This window comes from Durio zibethinus, chromosome 1 (assembly GCF_047325235.1).
Source record: "Durio zibethinus cultivar Kanyao isolate XHJ-2024 chromosome 1, ASM4732523v1, whole genome shotgun sequence".
Taxonomy (NCBI): Eukaryota; Viridiplantae; Streptophyta; class Magnoliopsida; order Malvales; family Malvaceae; genus Durio; species Durio zibethinus.
In genome coordinates, this window is record NC_143162.1 from 34208598 (window position 1) to 34226943 (window position 18346).

The window sequence follows — 18346 nt, forward strand, 5'->3', positions numbered from 1 at the left end:
TATTACATATAAGTTTTAATTTAATATTTTTAATAATAATTCATATCATTATATGCACATCAAAATATATATCTTATCATTAATTTTAATATTATTATTATATTAATTAATTTTACTTTTATCATTATATTTAATTTCATCATCTATTTAAATAAACTTTAAAACTTATAGCTTCAATTGCACCACGAAATACTGTCCAAAATGCACCCATCATACAATTGAGACTATATTTTAACTTGAATTTCATCACATTTTGATAAAATTCAGATAAGATTATTTTTTAGCCTGAATTCCATCACATCGTAACTTGAGAAGTGGAAATTGAATTAGAGATTTATTTTTTGACCCAAATTTTCCTAGATAATATCTTGCAGAATAGGAAAATTAAATCATTATAATAAAAATATATATATTAATTGTCTTTTGAATCCGGACTATTCGTTTGTTATCTTTAAATCAGTTCACATTCTTAACCACAAATTTGTTTCACCTCTTTTTCTTCTTTTTTTTTTCATTTTTAAATTTTGAAAGTCAACTATCAAATATTGCTAAATCACAAAGGCCCAATTAATGACAGTAAATATTATCGAATAATGGAGACTTAAGAAACCCATGGCTCTAAAATAAATAGTTACGTTCAAAGCCAAAGTCCAAGATAATCGACTTATAATCTCAAAAACTATTTTCAAAAAAAAAAATCCCAAATCATTGGTCTCATTTTCTTTATTTTTTTTATATTCAAAATTATTTTTTTTCATTTTTTTTAATTTGTTGACATTAAAAATGATATGACTTTTTTTTCAAAAAATGGAACTATCAACTTTATAAATAAATAAAAATTTAATATAAAATTTATTAAAATTAAATTTTTCTGAAACTAAAAAATAAATAAAAACAAATAAAATTAGACAAAAAAACAATATATATTTTTTATTTTTATGACATGTTAAAAATTATACTCTTGGGATTCCCAAATTTTATTTGACTATGGCTTAAGGGCATGGTCTAAAGCTCACCGAACCGGTAGCTTTAGTCAATGGGATCGTAGCTTAGTAACTTTAAAAATGGGCGTGGGTTTCATTTCAAATGACTTTAGCTTTGATTAGTCAATCTTGAAAAATATCGGAGTCTGGGGTAACTCATTCTAAGATCAAATTTTACTTAAAAATAAGATTCAATTAATCAAAATTTCAAAATTTTTTTTTTTTATCTCAAACGACAACTTCTTTTATATATGTATATAAGAATGTTAAGTTTAGAGTTATAACAATTCAGTTTAAATCAAATTTAATTTGATTTTTTTTATATATTGTATGATATTATAAAAATTTAAGTTTAAATTTAAATTAAATTGTCATTCGATTAAAATTAAATTGAATTAAATTTTATTGATTTAATTCAGTTTGATTTATCAATTTTTAACTTTTTAAATTTTTATATATTTTTTAATAAAAAATTTCAATATGTTTAAGTAAAATTTGACATAAAATTATTAATTTTATTTAAAAAAAATTAAAATATATATAAAAACTAAAAATATGTAAATTCAATATAGTTCGATTTTTTTTAATTTTTTATCTCTTAATCAAAAATTTGATTCGAATTTAATATATATATTTAATATATAAATTTAATATAAATCAAATAAAAAAATATAAATTAAATCAAATATTATAATTTCGAATCAATTTTCAAAATTTTTAATTTTTTTTCACTCCTAATTGTGCTAGATTTTGCTTGTTTTACATTACTCCATTAAAAAGGAATAAAAACAAATGAAAATTTGTCATAACTATTTCTTTTTATTTTTCTTTATAACTTATTTCTAAATAAAATAATCGATAAATTTAATTTCAACTGAAATTCCCATTATATCATTTTTCATTCCATGTTTGCTTGAACTCATTCAATCATACGGCAAAACTAAGATTAAGATACTTTGATTATAAAGCTCAAACAATTCTAATTATATTGGTACCAATCAAAATACAATGGAGGTCTCCAAAGTAAAACAACATATATTTTTTTATAATTGTAAGTTTATTTATTGTTTATAAAATTAAAAATAATTATCTCTCATTTTATAAATTTCATGGCACTTATTTTAATATTAGAATCAAGTGTTCTATTTTATTTTATTTATTTTGGTATTTATAAAAAGTTTGATTGAATTTTGATACGGAGAATGAGATTATTGGAATACATGATTTTGAAAGCATATGATATATGATATGAAGATTTGCATCCAGTTTTATGAGAGAAAAAAAAAAGCCACATTGATCTCTTTAACTAAATAAGGATTAAAAATGTGTAGACGTGTCCTTCACTGGAACATTCATTCTAATTAAAAAACATATAAAATCTTAAATCCTAGCATCAAATTAACCTAACTAAAAAAAACATAAAAATAAATCAACTTGTATACTCCAATTGGCAACTGATCATTACCAAGGGTTGAAACTGAACTAAGCTGGTGATGGTGCAGCTTCCCCCTTATTAGAACAATGCTTCTTCAACAGAGGAGCGAATAATGGATTGTTGAATCGACTGAAAATAAGATTGCAGCAATCATCCTGGATTGCCTTAACAGCAGCAAAACAATCTACTCTAATGGAAGGTTTGCGTCTCAAGAAAGAATGTAAAATATCTTGAAGGCTGGTTACTCTTGTTTTGAAGGATTCCAAGCACCAGCCCACTTTAGGGTTGTGTGGCGGCTTGGGCCATTTGAGAGGAGGTAAAGGTGGGAATGCTGGCCCTGACCTGTGAACCCAAGGGAACCGTTGCCAAAAATGGGTGTGTAGATCAGTCGGGTGTTTCTGATCAGCGGCTAGACCTTGGGTGAACAGTGTAACTGAAATGACCAGGAAAATAACAGGGCTGGCAATGCTCTTTTCATGTAGGTAACTTGAAATTCAAGTTAAATGGCATGAATGTGAAGCTTGGATTTTATAAGAAATGAAAAGGGTGAACAGTATTTTGTATCATACATGCAAGAGAAATATTCTGCACTATCATCAGGATTTTTCTGGGATTTATAGTTCCACCATTGCTGATCACAGTCCACAGATTTATGGAAACCAATTTATGTGTTTACTACTAAAAATGGAAAAAAAAAAGATCAATGCATTTAAAAGATGCTGAACAAATCAAGGAGAAGGTCAGATCGTGGTTTGATTAGAATTTCATGACTTTACATCAGCTTGTAAAGTTCAATTTGGAAGACTACAGGGTGCTCATGAATATCAAATCTGTGGTCTTGCCTGAACCACGTATATCATTCCATCTTTTACTACTCCTTCAATGTCCAGGGGACAACCATAAAGGGTTTCTATAATTTTCCCTGCCTCTGCAATTTTTTAGAAGAGTGAGGTCTGGAAAGCTCTGTCAACTATCATTGGATCACTGGAGTAATCCAAAACCGCACTTTCCTCTCCATCCATAAGTACACTGAGAAATTTAACAAATACAAATTAAGAGGCATTTTCTTGAAAGAAAATATGTGAAGCGGAAGCATAAGCATGCTGAAACAGATTTGATGAGCTCCTAATCAATAATATACTATCATGATCTCACATTTGGATAACAGGATGGATTGGTTTGTTTGCTAGAATTACTTTCTTTGGAGAATCCTCTGGGTGCAAGATATAAGGAGGTGATTCTCTAATATTAATCATGCCAGTTCATAAATCAAAAGGATCAACTACTTATAATCCTTTTGTTTTTTGCAAAATATTGTTCAAAACTTACGTCAGAACAAACCTGTCATAAAGCCCGGCACCTGCATATCCTTCAAGATCTTCACCATTTGAGTCAGATCGAAAAATGATAGACGGCTTGCAGTATAGTCCAGTTTGTTTGCTTGGATAACCAGTAACCTGTAGAGGTTATTGCAATTTTTTTCTTTAGCCTCCTAAAACTTTGATCAGAGGAATTTAGAAACAAAAGTGAATTGCATATGGATCCAGTATGTTTATCCAGAACTAAATGGAGCATGCATCGGCAAATAAGAGGTGCAAAGAAACTGCCTTACAATAGGACATCTTAGATTGTTCTTTTTCGCAATGAAGCTCAAAGCACGTCCTGGATATGCACCCACCAATATCTCTCCCAAACCTTTCACAATCTGTTTTCAACCCAAGAAGATAGATGAAAAATACTTCTGAGATCACTAAGTTCATATAGGACCAAAACGGGAGGCTTACCTCTGCATATATTTCTGAGGTGTCCCCTGATAATGGGTTTTTTGTGTGAATAACAAAAGCATAATAACCACAAATGACTTCTTGAATCAATACAGCCATGCGAAGGTCTTCGTGATTAAGTTTAGCTTTCCTACAACTAACATACGCTCTTTCATTCCACTTTGAAGCCCAAACCTGCATATAGTGGAAAAAAGGTCTCTTCAAAAGGGCACAAGTCGTTTCAATAAATGACTGCTTTTATGTTTTATATTTCCAAAAACTTCTATTACTAGTACTGCTGAATATCGAAAGTCATAACAAAGGCATTCAACTGATACTATTTACATTCAGGTGTGGAATCCTATGTGAGCAAAATGTGGATAATTTTCAAGGATTAACATGTAAGGAAAAACCATGACGTTACACCTTAAAATTCTTGGTTAAGCTGATGTCCAAAACTTGAATCATGGTTCTTTATGATTCCCATTTTAAAAATAGTATCAGAACAGAAAGTTCTGTCTGGATAAGTGACAATGTGAAAAGTGAGCGGTGCAATGTTGGATAAAAAGATAGTACGGTGTTTGTTGAATCCAGGTTTAGAAGCAAAATCTAGCCTCTTGGTTGCATTCTTCATATGAAGGTCAAGGTAATATCTATAAATATACTCCAACCCTCACTAGTGAACGCCCTCCATCTCAACCAGGCTAATGAAAAGTTGGTAGATTTCTGTTAGCCAACTGTTAAGTTGAACCTAGTGAAACGAGGAATCATAATTCGAAAGACCCTTAAAACTGTCAAGAGTGGAGTGTGACTAACCAAAAACCTACAACAGTTGTTAAATACTATTGGTTAATCTGAAATTGACTACGATACCAGTAACAAAAGAGAACAGGATAAGGAAAAATGATCAGTAGAAAGCATATGATTAATGCATTATATGCGAAAAGAAGTCCCAACCTTCTTTATTGCTTGCCAAGCACGGTTCCACCCGTCCTCACCCTCCTCACCAGGCCAGGGCATTCTAGCACTTTTCATTTTGCTCTTAAGTTCAGTGATCTACCACAAAGTTCAGAATTACAAAACTCTCAGTTGAAAGATTAGTAAATATGACATTATCTATGTTGCTATATCTATATTTATATCTAGACTATATTAAAAAAGACAAATTCCGAAAATGCAAATATTGAGTGAAATGTATACTCTTGATAATTTATTAAATTAACTATTTTGTCATGAATTAATGATTTTTTTATTAAATTAAAATATTGACTATTTATTTATTTATTTCCATATTAAGATTGAATTTCTACATCTATTAGTCTATTAGAGTAAAACTACTAATTAATTGATTAATTGTATCCATATTAAGATGAAAATCTTTATTAAAGAAATGATGGGTAATTATTCAGTCATCTATATGATGACATTAAAAAAAACTTTAATTTATAATAAAACGTTAGCAACCTATATTCATGAAATTAAAAAAAAAAAATTCCAAGAAGTATGCACTAAAGGAAATTGTGCTTTTAGTGGCTTGTTTGTATCATTTAACGGAGTTTATAAACACCGTTAAACTGCTACCTGCCAACAAGGCTGGCTATTCACGGATTCAAGTTTGCTGGAATGGCTTTTTTTAGGTGGAACATGTCTCCATGAACTCAATTTGAATTATGCTACTATTAATAAGTCAAAACAAAAACTAAACCGAATTAACTTGTAATGAGCTAGGTTGATCCTATATCATGATTCATAATTTTGTGGGAAGTGGCTTCATTTTCAGGATTGCTATAAAAGCAACTATAACCTAAGATCTATTTGACAGCAACATGCCATAACACAGTTAAATACCAATGGCATAAAATTACCAAGGGTAAAGGAGCAGTCATTTGTAGAATAGCTCCTTTTATTTCTTGAACTTTGGAAACATCACCACCATGAACAAGTTTGTGAAGAAATGTAATCTTGTTTCCTATATCCTGAAAAAATGAAGTATCAAAACTCAGAGAAAGAAAAGCAAAGCGCTCATATCAAACTTGCATACTCATCTGCAACACAAATTATAGAGCTTCAGAATACAAGTAACATGATAACAAATCCACAAGATAATTAGAGAAATACAATGCCTTTTCTAAGTATAGCAGATTGTTTGGTTTGGTCATAAATCCTTGGCAAGTATAAGTTACCAGACAGTTATATATGGTGTCAGGTGTTACTGTTCTGCCTATCTCTGCTGGCTCATTCTATGAACTGAAATGAAGTTTGATCCCTAGATGTGTAGCTGTGGAAGAAATAGGAAAGACTGGAATATCTGAGTAATATTCAAGAAGATGAAGGTAGAAGACCTATAATTAAAGAAACAAGACAGTAAAGGTTTCCGACTGGCCTTTTATTGCATATGCCTTTTGACATTGTGAAGAAAAGAAGAAAGGGGGTTGGGATGGAGGGAGGACTCCTCTACATATGACCTACTGCCAAGTCCAAAGGAGGCAAGCCAGGATCGCATAAGTGGGGTAACTGATGGAAGTTATGTCTTCAATGCAGTTGAGACTATCATAAAATTAAGGTCATCATATAGACCTTTTCCTTTCAGTCTTTCATGTGCATTTAAAAAAAATTGAACAAATGAGAAATGGAACACCTAAAAGAAACAACAGAAAATTGCATAAAGAAAATTAAATCTTAACTAATAAAATGTACCTTATTAACATCTTGTGATAGAACAGTTTCAAAAGCTCCAAATGGTATTGCAACTGACATTGGGATCCTGATCCATGATGGCAACCTTCTCTTAAAAATTTTATATTACAAGATTTAGCACCAACCTGAATCAAAGAAGATTGTTGGTTTCACTCAAATATATTCTGCAAACTGCTCAATAATTCTACCCAGAACAACAAATTGGAATGAGTTTACCATTTCAGTGGTGAATTCTTCGACTGAAAGAGTATATCTACCACAGAAGGTCTTTCTTTTAAGGGTGACTCATTGAGAAATTGAGGAAGAAACAAGGGAACCTAAAGATAAGTTAGAACCACTGATGTCACTGCATGTGGGGGGAATAAAAAAGTTCATTAGAATATTGGTGAAGAGGTGTATAAAATCACTGATCAAGCAGTTATTTCACAGCATGCCTGACTATCAAATTTGAGGACTTAAGTTGTATAGATACAGCACGTCCCTCCTTCAGCTTGAGATTCCTGAAAGTATTTTGATCCAAGCATGTAGCAAAGCATATCTGCGCCATGCTCCAGCAAGTAAACTACATATGTTGACTTTCTCAAGCTACACAGCTTTGAACTTTCATACAAGGTAAAAATATTCACTTTTTGTTGACAGTGGCGTAAATAAAATATTGCGATAAGCAATCCAAAAGACACATGCCTTATTATTTCTTGCTCTAATAGACACATGAGACAGGACATCTGGCATATCAGATGCCAACACTGCAACAACTCCATCTGGAATCTCCTCTTCTCCTGTTACTCTATTTACAATAATAACAGTTGGCTTTTGGTAAACTTTGTTCTGAACAGTAATCAGCTCATTCGCTGAAGTTACAAATCCACAAACTTCCATAGGGCTGATAACCTGCCAACTGTTAGACACAAACCTCAGCAAATATTTGAGAGCAAACACCATAAGCTGCCAGAAAATTTAGACCATAAAATAGAAAGCAATCTCCTACTAATAGAAAAAACTTATAAAGCTGAAAGGATCTCAGTTCAAATATATGAAACCAGGATTGCTCCAACTGCATGGCTATTCAGCACAGAATTAGGTTTTTTTGAAAACTTACCATCCTAAATTTGCACTGTTTCTAAGGTTGGGGTCAAAACGATTAATGAGCATAGAAAGAACAACGGCAGATCCTGCTCTCATTAATTCTTCCGTAAAAGTATCTATCTGATAGCAGAACTAAAGAATTTTAGATGCAAAATACTTGGCAAAATAACTTGCCAGATGGTCTGAGACTGAGAACTAAATAACATACAAAATTCATCATCAGATATATTTCGAAGTTAATCACATACCGTTGTTTTCCCAATGCCAAGCAATTTACCAAGATATTCAGCACTAGGCTGGATCTTATTCTGGTAGATGAGGGACCTGTCAGAAAGTACTATTTGCAGTCGGTCAACAATAGCCTTTGTCTGTAATGTCCACTGAGCATCACTGGGTTTGTACGACTCAGAGACACGATACCAGTCCTGTGAAGGTTGAAAGAAATGACATTTAGTGACTACTAAATAAGCATCAAGCATTATTTAATCCTGACTTGAGAGACTATGAAAGTTTAATGTTGTAGTTAAGTAAATAAGAAAGCTGTTAGCCACAACTTAATGCATCAAAATGAAAAGGTTCATGTTCCAATAAAGCTCAAAAAATAATATACCTTTGTACAGTAAATGAAATCTTTGTTCTTGACTGTGGACAGGCAAAAATTTTCAAGCACCAAGGAAATGAAGAACATGATTTCCTGATTCACACATAAGACAAAAAAAAAAAGCATAAATGGGTTGTCTTCATACTCTATATTTCCTGGTTTGCAAAGATATCAGACAAGGCAATTAAAAAAATTTACTGGCGGATTTGTGAAGTTGAGATTTTTAAGTCCCCTTTCTATAGTCGTTCTAATGGCTGAAGCCAAAGCGAGATCAAGGAATAGCAGCTCTTTTGCCAATCTATGAGCTGCCAGCAGGAGAGGGTGGATCTCAATGCGGGATTCTAGTATCTTCTGCAATGCAAAAAAAATATATTTAGTCATGCAAAATACACCTTAGAATTTGAATACAATAAGCTCCATCTTATTTTGAGTACAAATCATAACCTCCACCAAAGGGCCAATATTTTCATCACCAATATGAGTTTTGACAAAGTTCAGGCAGTCCTGGAATTTGACAACAATGAAGAAAGTCATTCCCATTTACATTTTTTAGGGTGAGAAATAAGAAAGTTTTTCAAGAAAGAACAGGGCAAAAAACAAAATATAATCCAGATTACAAGAAACAATTCTTGGATCAAAATACTGATCTATCAATTGAAATTTCATGAATAGCATGCTTATCAAGAATGCCCATAAATAGACTCTTATGACCCATAAGAAAGATGGTATGCATAAGCTCACTGAAAAAAGAAAGAGACAGTCACCTACAACTTTAGTGATAAACCACCAGACACATTAACTCTATCTGCTCTTGCAAAATCTTGATTCTGAGTACCAGTAAGATGGAGATTTGAGTTAGTAAAAACTCAAAATTGATGGTTAAGGTAATGGAAAACGCACAACACCAAAGAATGTCATGTCTGGTATTTCTGCAACTAACTGTGAACGAGGAAGGCAAACAACTTTCAATGGCAGATTCGAGTTCTGCACCAGAATGAACAGCCTGTTACATGTTGTCACAATCAATAAGAACTTTTGAACAATAAATCTAGTTTATAAAATCTAAAAAAACCAAAGAAAATGTAATTTATGACATATAACTAAAGGAACATCAAAATAGTAACTACTAAATGAGAATGTTACAACAACCAGATTGAAGCTATTATTGACTTAAAAACACCATATTAATGATGATCTGTCTTGAAAATTACTTAGGTCATACAATAAATAATGAGGATAAATTCAACAGAGATTGTGGATCATGGTAATTTATTTGAACTCTTTGAAGATACTTAGAACAGTGTGATTTATATCAGATCTTAATTTCTAGTTGCAAGCCTTAATCACTGGCATTCTGTCACTTAGATTCCCAGGTTATGAAGCTGATTTCTTGTTGCTAGTCAATTTTCATCAAAGTGATTTGCAAAATTCAACTCCTAGTTCAGTGTATTTAAGTGAAATTTGATGAATTTTCATAAAGTTAATATCATGATCACATGTTCCTTTCAATTTACTTCAGTGAATGTTAGCAGAAAAAACTGGTTAAAAATTCATGAAAATATTGGTACTTTGTCCAAACAGTATTGATACCTTCAATGTCTTCAAGTACATTGTAAGGTCACGGATGAGACCTTCTTTAGTATCCATCCTGAAATGAGGCTCTGACACAATTGGACGGTCATAACTTGCAAGTTTTTCCTTTGTGAGACCATGGGCATATAATGTTTTCCAATAAACATCAAGTTTAAAACCATATCTCAAATAATTTAATAGCGCCTGTTATAAAATAAAAGAACATTCCATTAACAGAATGGATTTTATGTAAACAAGTTTAGCCAATCAAATGTAACACTCTGACTTATCTTTTCAAGTGGTCTAGGTCACAGCCAAAACTCTCCTCACCTTATATATAGAGATAAAGAATGCAGAATATGCCTAATTCATTTAAGGCAAAATGTCTATGACTAGTGTGACATGTATATATGAAAGATCACTTAAATTTCTTCAATTGATTTTCCTCTTCAGACCTAACAGCAGTGCCTTGATAATTAATTACATACCTCACAAATAATCACATCATCTGGGCTACTATTATTGTGCAACTTTTGGTGCTATTCCTCCATCATGCCACTTTTGCAATCGTTATTTCTCTAATGAAAAAGCAGGAGAATTAGTTTTGCAACAATGACATACAATCCATTTCTTTAAGACAATAATTTTATATACCCGAATCATTAGTATTTCATCACGAATTCTCTGCCCAACATCACCTTGACCTCCACGATCAACACATGCCATTATTAGCCTCACAATCTCAGTCATTTGGCTGGTTTAAAAATGTTCTTTGCAGTAAATTGGTAAACTTGTCTTGAGCTTCACTAATTTCACTGCAAACATTGCAGTGAAATACCAATTTAATAGGCTAATATTACTTAAATAAGCTGCAGACAATATATATTGATACATCTTCAAATAAAATGTTCACATCTAAATTTGTATAATACTATATTTATAAGATCTGATTTACGATTGAAAATGCAAATTTACCGAGCTTTCACATTATAGCTCTTGTTCCATGTAAGATGCCTGCATATCATGAACCTCATCCAGACTAATACACCAATAAGCCCCAATTCTCCTTCTGCTTTACAACCTTCTGTCAACTCCGTTGCAATATTGAAACTGTGACAATTGAGTATATAAGTAAGGTTATTTAGCAACAAAATCAAGGTAAAAAGACATATTATCATGATCCTAACATCTCAACTGTTGTAAGATGATGAGAGATGGACCTGATGTTTCCAAAATGACATTACTCCTAAAAGATAGATATGCTTGGGCTCATTTATAATGTGCTTAGCTCATCTCTTAAAGTTACCTATGCATCAAGGACCTCTCAGCCTCCTTTTCTCTTTGGGATATTTCATCAAGCAACCATTTAACAATTCCTTTACCATACCCATCAACCTGCAAAAAAGGGATTTCCAAATTTCAGTGATCTGGAATACTGGTTAAATAGACAAAAAAGCTAAATAATTAACATGAGATAGTTAACTCAAACAAGAAGCATATTACTTCTCTACATTCGTCAGTATGAACATGGGTCTACTTTTTCAGTCAAAACACAGTCACAAAATAATGCATCTCTTAGCTTCATTTTTTCCTCAGCAAAATAGTCATCAAATCAATATGCATTACTTCATTACTTTCAGCAAACTAGATAATGGTTCTTTTGAATGCAGTCAGCCTCCAATAATGGTTTTTGTAGTTATTGTCAACTGCTCATCATTCAAGTTTCCTTTTCCATATGAAATATCTAATGACTAGCATCAGGCCATAAGATCACACGGTTTAAGCCATTCATTCTCAACCTTGATGCCCAGCATTGAGCAACCACAATTGGTTTCTTGTTGTGGACATTCTATCCTTCCATCAGATGCTAAAGGATGAATGTGGTTTTAATGGCATCTTTGATTGTGAAACTGGGCAAGTGGCATAGTACCCTGCACTAATTTTCTTGACAAATTTTCTTGTATCATTTTGACTGGTTTCATGACAAACGGAAACTCTGGAATTGAGCAAACAAACTTAAGAGATGGGGAAAATAAAGCATAATACCCTGCGCTAACAATGCCAGTGCTTTATCAGAGACCCAAAACAATTTTCACGTGAAAAACCTTCTCAGAGTGCATAGGCAGTTTATGTTTATACATCTATTGCAAAAAGCAAGGCAGTGAGGCACCTTGTAGTCTTGTACAATGATATTTAAAGTAAACTGACAAAAACATAAGCAATCATTCAGTACAGGATAATAATATTACCTTCCCACTTGGTGGCATAGGTTGAAGAGCTACAAAGAAGTTAGCCCCGTTGTTTTTAATCCAAGACCCGCCAGACCAGATCACAAATTGAATACCAACAAACTTCCTCCGCTGCAAATTAACATCTACCAACTTTTTTTTCCCAGGGGGGAAGGGGGATTAATCAATACAACTTGTTAGTAAGAACAAGGGCTCATGAAAGACTGCTTTAAATAAGTTACCTGAAAGGATCCTTCTCTAATTGATGTATCTGTAAAATAAGTCTGACATGCTCCAACAACCATTTTTAACTTTTCAGGCAACATATCTGATGGAGGAGCCTGGAATTAGTGATGAAAGCAGGTGGTGGGTTCACGTAAGATTTGCAAGCATACAGGTGGAAAATTCCAGTGTCAGAGCACTCCATTATCATGTATCTCCTACTAAATGAAGGACCAAGTATCTTACCAACCATTCACCAGCTGATGACTTTGACACTCCCCAGTGAAGAACTGCAGCGCCTTTCACGTTCAAATCAACCAATATGTGATAATCACCGGTTACAACTTTAGAGAGGACATGAAAAACAAAAAAACCAAAGCAAATAGGAACTCTTGTTCCAAAAATAAAAGAAGTTGGGCTTACTTCTATAGATGTGTAATAGGTATCCAATTCAATAATTAATGGCTAAAAGAATATGAGCTGACCGCCTAATCATCGAATCAAAGTTCCACACTGAATTAAATAAATGAACGAAGCTGAGTCCAACCATGGCAATGCCCATCACTGCATTTTCTCTCAACCAACAAAATAAAATATTGCAAAAAGACTAACCACTATTTCATAGTTGCCAACAAAATAATTTTGCTGTGAGACCACATTATTTCCTCCAACTGATTTCTCCACAAGATCCATCAAAGTTGATGAAGAATGACCAGTCTTGTTCTCATGCCCCTTAGACTGCCTTTGCAACCACTTCTCAACATCATGTCTTCTATGGTAAGATGATGGTGTTCCACACCTAGATGGCTCTATATCATCCCATGCTTTTGTTTTTGTACTTGCATTCATATATCTACACTGTAACTCATTCAAGGATATTCCCTTGGACAGCTGGTTTTGAAGCTCTGTTAAGGCATCCGCATAATCTTGCTACACCAATGCAAACAATGATATATATAAGTACCCAGACTAGGAACACTTGACACTGGCTGATGTAGCAATAGCACATACCTCATGTCCAAAGCTACTCTATTATCAAGCATTGGCCTTCTAAGCTAAATAGCAAATAGTTGAGAGAGCCAAGGAGGACAAGAAACATTGTGATATACAGATGAGAAAGGGAATGATAACAGTTGCATAAAGTAAGAAAAATTCCACAGGTAAAGTATAGGTTGAAAACAATATCTTCAAAATTCCAAGGGTTTTGATCTGAAGGTAACATAAACAGTGGAAGAGTATCTGAGATTACTCAGACAACAAATTGTTTCCTCGGTAGAACTTTTTGGAAAATCAGAACATGCATTGCATAATGTTTTCACTAGTTTCAATAACTTTATGATGTTTATGAATTTCCTAAAAAACTACCTTTACTAGCTGCAAAGGAAAGGGAAGTTACATAGCAAAGAGCTTATGATGAATCCAACAGTTAGATTCCTAGCCTGAAGAAACGAAAAACTGTGCATAAATTCAAAATTAAGGTGATTACGAAGGCATTCAGTTTTTTGCTCCATAATCACCTTTTGCTGTTTTGGCGAGCTTTAGGGTCCGCCTCTGCTTTCCCAAATTAGATATGCCTTCCGATCTATTAGATCTTTTGGTATAGATGGAAATGGGAAACTTGCATCATATTCAGGAATCTGAACTCTGAAATTTCCATTATTTAGTTTCAACCTGGAAAGCAAAGTTATATGAGAATTTCAAACATCTCAAAAGCCCCAGCACCCAAAAAAAAGATGGATGAAAGGAAAAACTGACCATCTGTCTTGACTTCCATCCTTCAACACAAATTCAATAGCATGCATCTCGGGGTCTCGTAACTCAATATCGACAATATATATCTCTCCGTTCTGCAGTTTAAAACAGAAATTTCATCAAATTAAAATTTTAAAATAATAATGAATTCTTATTTGTGACTGAGAATACTAACGTACAAATAAACTACTGAGAATAAAGTGCAAACAGAAAATACACCGTCACAAATGGTGTCTGCAGTGCACCTTGCTTATAAGATTTTGCCCCTGAAGAATGTTCACCAGGGATATACCAGTTCCTGTAGAAGCACATGAATCTCAACAGATTGTTTGATGTGCAAACAAACCATGTAAAAATAGAATTGATGAAAGGTTTTCAGTGCTGGCTTTACGAATTCCCATGGTAAACACAACCCCAGTGAAAAATCCAAGTTCTTGTGCAGTTTTTAAGCTGAAGTTCAACTCTTGCATTGTGCCCACTGGAACATCCAGAGACATTAATCTACAGAAAACGCAAAGGATCAAAAGAACAATTATTTTAGGAGAACCAACAAACGATGGTAATAGAATCCGTAAAATATGGAAATTAAAAACCTCAAGTTGCATTCCATCAACGGGCTGAAAATGAAGAACTCGAGGAACCTGTACGCTACTGGAGGTTGCCATAACAATTAGTCACAAAGACATTGAAACCTAATCGGTTTGAAAGACAATGTCTGATGGACAAACACCCTATTTATATGCATTAAACTCTCTTTGTTTTGTCTAATCATAGTTACATAAAAGCTTGGGTATCTTTAAAAGTGAAAATCTGGTGACTGAGATTCTTGAAGGGAACATTGAATTACCATCGCTAATAAATCTTCAAACACGAGTCCATGGCCCATAGTTGATGTAAGCTGAAGTCTAGGTTAAAGTATTCAACTCATCTGACAACTATCATTCAGCAAAGTATCCATCACATCTTATGATGTATACGATAAAGGCACCTTCAATTAAGTGAATGGAGACCTTGCAAAACTATAAACTTCTGTTTATCAAAGATTTTAGCAAATCAGACTCTACATATTTACTAACCAACGGAGGATTGCTTTCAAAATTCACACTTCTCGTTGATTGGAATCTATTTCTTTACTACTGACTCAAAAAGAAAAAGGTCCGTTAAATTATAGAAAACCCTCCTCTCAAATGAACAAAGGACACCAATTCGTTTCTTGCTAGGAAAATTTCCCTTTTTGTTTCCTGCTGTCCTTATTTTACCTTTATTTTAATGAAGATGGAAATTAAGCATCGTCGAGGTAAGGTTCTCTTGTTGGAAGTGGTTGAGGAGCTGGAATTTCGTGTAGAAAAGGAAACTAGGGTGAGAGATGGAAGAGAATCGGATGCTTGGAGCCTGGGTTGGAGCCACGCTTTGAAATTCTAAAAGCAAAAGCTCTGCTGTTAGGAGAGCGATGCATCCTGCGAATATAGATTCCCACAGGAAGAAAGTGCGGATTCTGAAATCACCTTCGCCAACACAGACGATCGAAACAGAAGGCAGAGAGAAGGGCTTTTCAAAAAGCAATGTAGATTATATCTGCTAGCTTTTTGTAAACCTTTGTTTATCTTAGTCTTAGAACCTATTTTGTTGTCTGAAGGATCACAAGCAATGCTCTGAAGACGACATTTCTGTTCAAAATATCCTTTCACTAGTTCTAGAAAGATAACCAAATAGTTACATGATGCTATGATAAACATGCACGCCAGTGGGATCTCAAGCCGACTTGCCTAATAAATGTACAGAATGACTGGAAGAGGAAACCTTAATTCAATCAAGAAGGGAGATCAAACAAGCAACTCACTTCAAACACCGCCGTATCCTATTCAAGCTGGTGCAAGGCTGAAATAAATCGACAGAGGAATAGAAACCATTCTCGTCATAAATACAGAGGTTCCATCATTTTGTCCTAAAATTTTCACCGTTGTCCATCATCAGAAAGAAAAATAAAATTAAGTAGAAAGAAAAATTCATCCACTAAAGGTTGATGGCTTTACAATATATGTCCAGTCTCAGTCAACCATCCCATTCCATTAACATCAGACAACATTGATTGACAATTCATTGTGATAGTAGCTTTGAGTCACATGCTACTATTTTCACCCGACCAACTGTCTCCTGAGAATCCTCATTCTTAAATGAAGCATTATGTAAGATGAATGTCCACACATTGTCGCAGAATCTATAGGTGTGAAGATGTCCCTGCAGCACATGCAAGACAGGATCAGTGTTCAAATAAGAATAGCACCACAGGTTTAGCTTTGCAATGCCAGTACAAAGTGTGTTGATTTGAACATTTTTCAATAAGAAAATAAAAGCCCTCAAATAACAGATTTATAAATAATAAATGACCAAAAAAAGGAGAAGCAGGGAGCTAAAAATTCAACTGTAGAGGAAAAGTAACACAAAATAGAAAACATACTGATGTGCGATCAAAGAAGGCATCACCAACCACTAGTTTTGACTGTTATGGAAGCCAGGAAAAATTGACTAAAAGGGAAATATATAATTATGTATGATAAAAAAGTAACTTTATAAAATAAGAAGCTTTTCGCAGATCTATTATTTCAGGTCCCCGATAATGTTTCTCTAGCAATTGTAATAAAATCAAAATAACCCAAAATTGCATAAGAAGTGAGGCTTTGAAAATAGAATTGAGATGTGTTTAACCTGCACTCCTAACCATTAACACTGGTACTAGAGAACATTTTTAAAACAAAAGATAGCTATGGTTTAACAAATTACTTTGTATAAAAGTTAACAAGACGTTAAACACCCTTTTCCATTCAAAATTCTTAAATAATCCAAAATATGTCAAAATATTTTTCTAGGCATCAGTAAGGAAAAAAAATTCATGTGTTTTGCGTGCTAGTCCCCCCTTCTTATAAGTGCAACACATAAATATTGTAATGAAACAATAACCAATCACCACAATCAGGTACCATACATGAAACACTTGTACCATTAAAGTAGCAAAATCAACACTCAGCTAGATTTTGATCCTTGCCTATGCTTGTAAAAAATACACGGGTCTTTCACCATTCATGAATGGTCATAAATCATAATTTATCTTTCTTCGAGAATGGGAAGATCAAGGGACCATATCAAACTATATCAACTTCGCTTATAACACCGCACTTATTAATATTAAGCATTGGACAAAACAAAATATCTCACCATCGTTATTCATAGAAACAGCAGATCATCACCATATATGACCATGAATTTACACAAGCAATCAACACATTAATGCCCACAAGAGACAAAAAAAATTCTAGCAACAGATTAGCACCGTAAACCACACAAAGTTCAACAAAAAAACTTCTCTTTTTTTCCTTATAAAAAAAAGAATATACCTGAATGCTAACCTTGCTCTTCACTTGACTTTCCAGGGCTTCAGTCATAGACTGACAGAAGCATAAACAAATTAATGAATAAATAAAAATTTATATATATAGGAAAAGAGAAAAGCGGAACAAGGTGTTAACAGTACCTTATCGAACTGGACGAGAACCTGAATAGCGAGCTCAGGGCTGAGAGTGCCGTTTGAAACCATCTCGTCTAAAGTCTCCGTCAAGCACATCCCGATCGTTGACTTCCGGTAAAGCTCAAACGTCGCCATTATTCACCCGATCTGCTTAAAAAAAAAAAAGAAAAAAATGTAAATCTCGAATTTTGATGTTGAAAAATTTTTAAAAATAAAATAAAACGGCAAAAAGTTAATTTAGGAGTTGAATTTGGAGAAAGAAATTACGAAATTTGGAGGCGACGTTAAGGAGGATTGTGGATGTTTGGAAATTGTGGAGCTTTGACGGTGCGAGGAATTTAACGTTCAGTTTTGTGAAAGAGATTTTTTTTTTTTTTTTTTTGGGCGGAGAAGATTTGGGGCATTTTTATACCTAGATTTTGTAGATGGGGGTATATATAGGAGCGACAGTTTGGGGCAGATGGAATGACATTTTTGCCCCTCC

General features: G+C 33.5%; 2 protein-coding genes and 1 pseudogene across 7 annotated transcripts; all 3 read right to left on the reverse strand.

Annotated features, from left to right (window-relative positions):
- Positions 1-2465: 2465 nt before the first annotated feature.
- Positions 2466-3237, reverse strand: LOC111310803 (Putative membrane lipoprotein). The gene is made up of 3 exons (XM_089747026.1): positions 3227-3237; positions 2988-3049; positions 2466-2851 (listed from the first exon to the last, which is right to left on the reverse strand). The coding sequence occupies exons 1-3, from the start codon at positions 3235-3237 to the stop codon at positions 2466-2468; spliced, it is 459 nt and encodes a 152-aa protein (XP_089603152.1).
- LOC111312473 (alpha-glucan water dikinase 2-like) lies at positions 3104-15049 on the reverse strand (annotated as a pseudogene). Its single transcript, XR_016345481.1, has 31 exons — positions 14933-15049; positions 14731-14840; positions 14559-14637; positions 14343-14434; positions 14105-14258; positions 13201-13517; positions 12834-12945; positions 12608-12706; positions 12387-12518; positions 11444-11532; positions 11113-11247; positions 10792-10952; positions 10626-10715; positions 10156-10341; positions 9506-9568; positions 9330-9392; positions 9010-9069; positions 8764-8916; positions 8575-8658; positions 8213-8389; positions 7978-8084; positions 7563-7776; positions 7313-7416; positions 7095-7224; positions 6879-7003; positions 6047-6157; positions 5139-5237; positions 4203-4376; positions 4031-4123; positions 3760-3875; positions 3104-3447 (listed from the first exon to the last, which is right to left on the reverse strand). The product of XR_016345481.1 is annotated as an alpha-glucan water dikinase 2-like (transcript).
- A 1126-nt stretch (positions 15050-16175) lies between these two features.
- LOC111312472 (transcription initiation factor IIA subunit 2) lies at positions 16176-18286 on the reverse strand. Of its 5 annotated transcripts, XR_002692874.2 has the most exons (5): positions 18130-18285; positions 17869-18009; positions 17732-17782; positions 16373-16577; positions 16176-16284 (listed from the first exon to the last, which is right to left on the reverse strand). XR_002692874.2 is itself a non-coding variant. In XM_022912754.2 (4 exons), the coding sequence occupies exons 2-4, from the start codon at positions 17995-17997 to the stop codon at positions 16437-16439; spliced, it is 321 nt and encodes a 106-aa protein (XP_022768489.2). In that variant the 5' UTR covers positions 17998-18009; positions 18130-18285; the 3' UTR covers positions 16176-16436. The 5 variants fall into 5 exon arrangements, 4 of the variants coding, with proteins under 4 accessions (XP_022768489.2, XP_022768490.2, XP_089622428.1 ...); XM_022912754.2 differs by having other exon boundaries at positions 16176-16577; XM_022912755.2 differs by having other exon boundaries at positions 16176-16577; positions 18146-18280.
- Between the last annotated feature and the right edge of the window lie 60 nt (positions 18287-18346).

Excerpts from the sequence above, each read along its gene's own strand:
- LOC111310803 (XM_089747026.1), bottom strand. Across the intron at positions 2,852-2,987 it reads GCAGAATATTTCTCTTGCAT|TTACACTGTTCACCCAAGGT; the intron begins GTATGATACAAA and ends TGGTCATTTCAG.
- LOC111312472 (XM_022912754.2), bottom strand. The coding sequence starts at position 17,997 with ATGGCGACGTTTGAGCTTTACCGGAAGTCAACGATCGGGATGTGCTTG. Across the intron at positions 17,783-17,868 it reads TTCTCGTCCAGTTCGATAAG|TCTATGACTGAAGCCCTGGA; the intron begins GTACTGTTAACA and ends TGCTTCTGTCAG. Across the intron at positions 16,578-17,731 it reads AGAGCAAGGTTAGCATTCAG|GGACATCTTCACACCTATAG; the intron begins GTATATTCTTTT and ends CATGTGCTGCAG.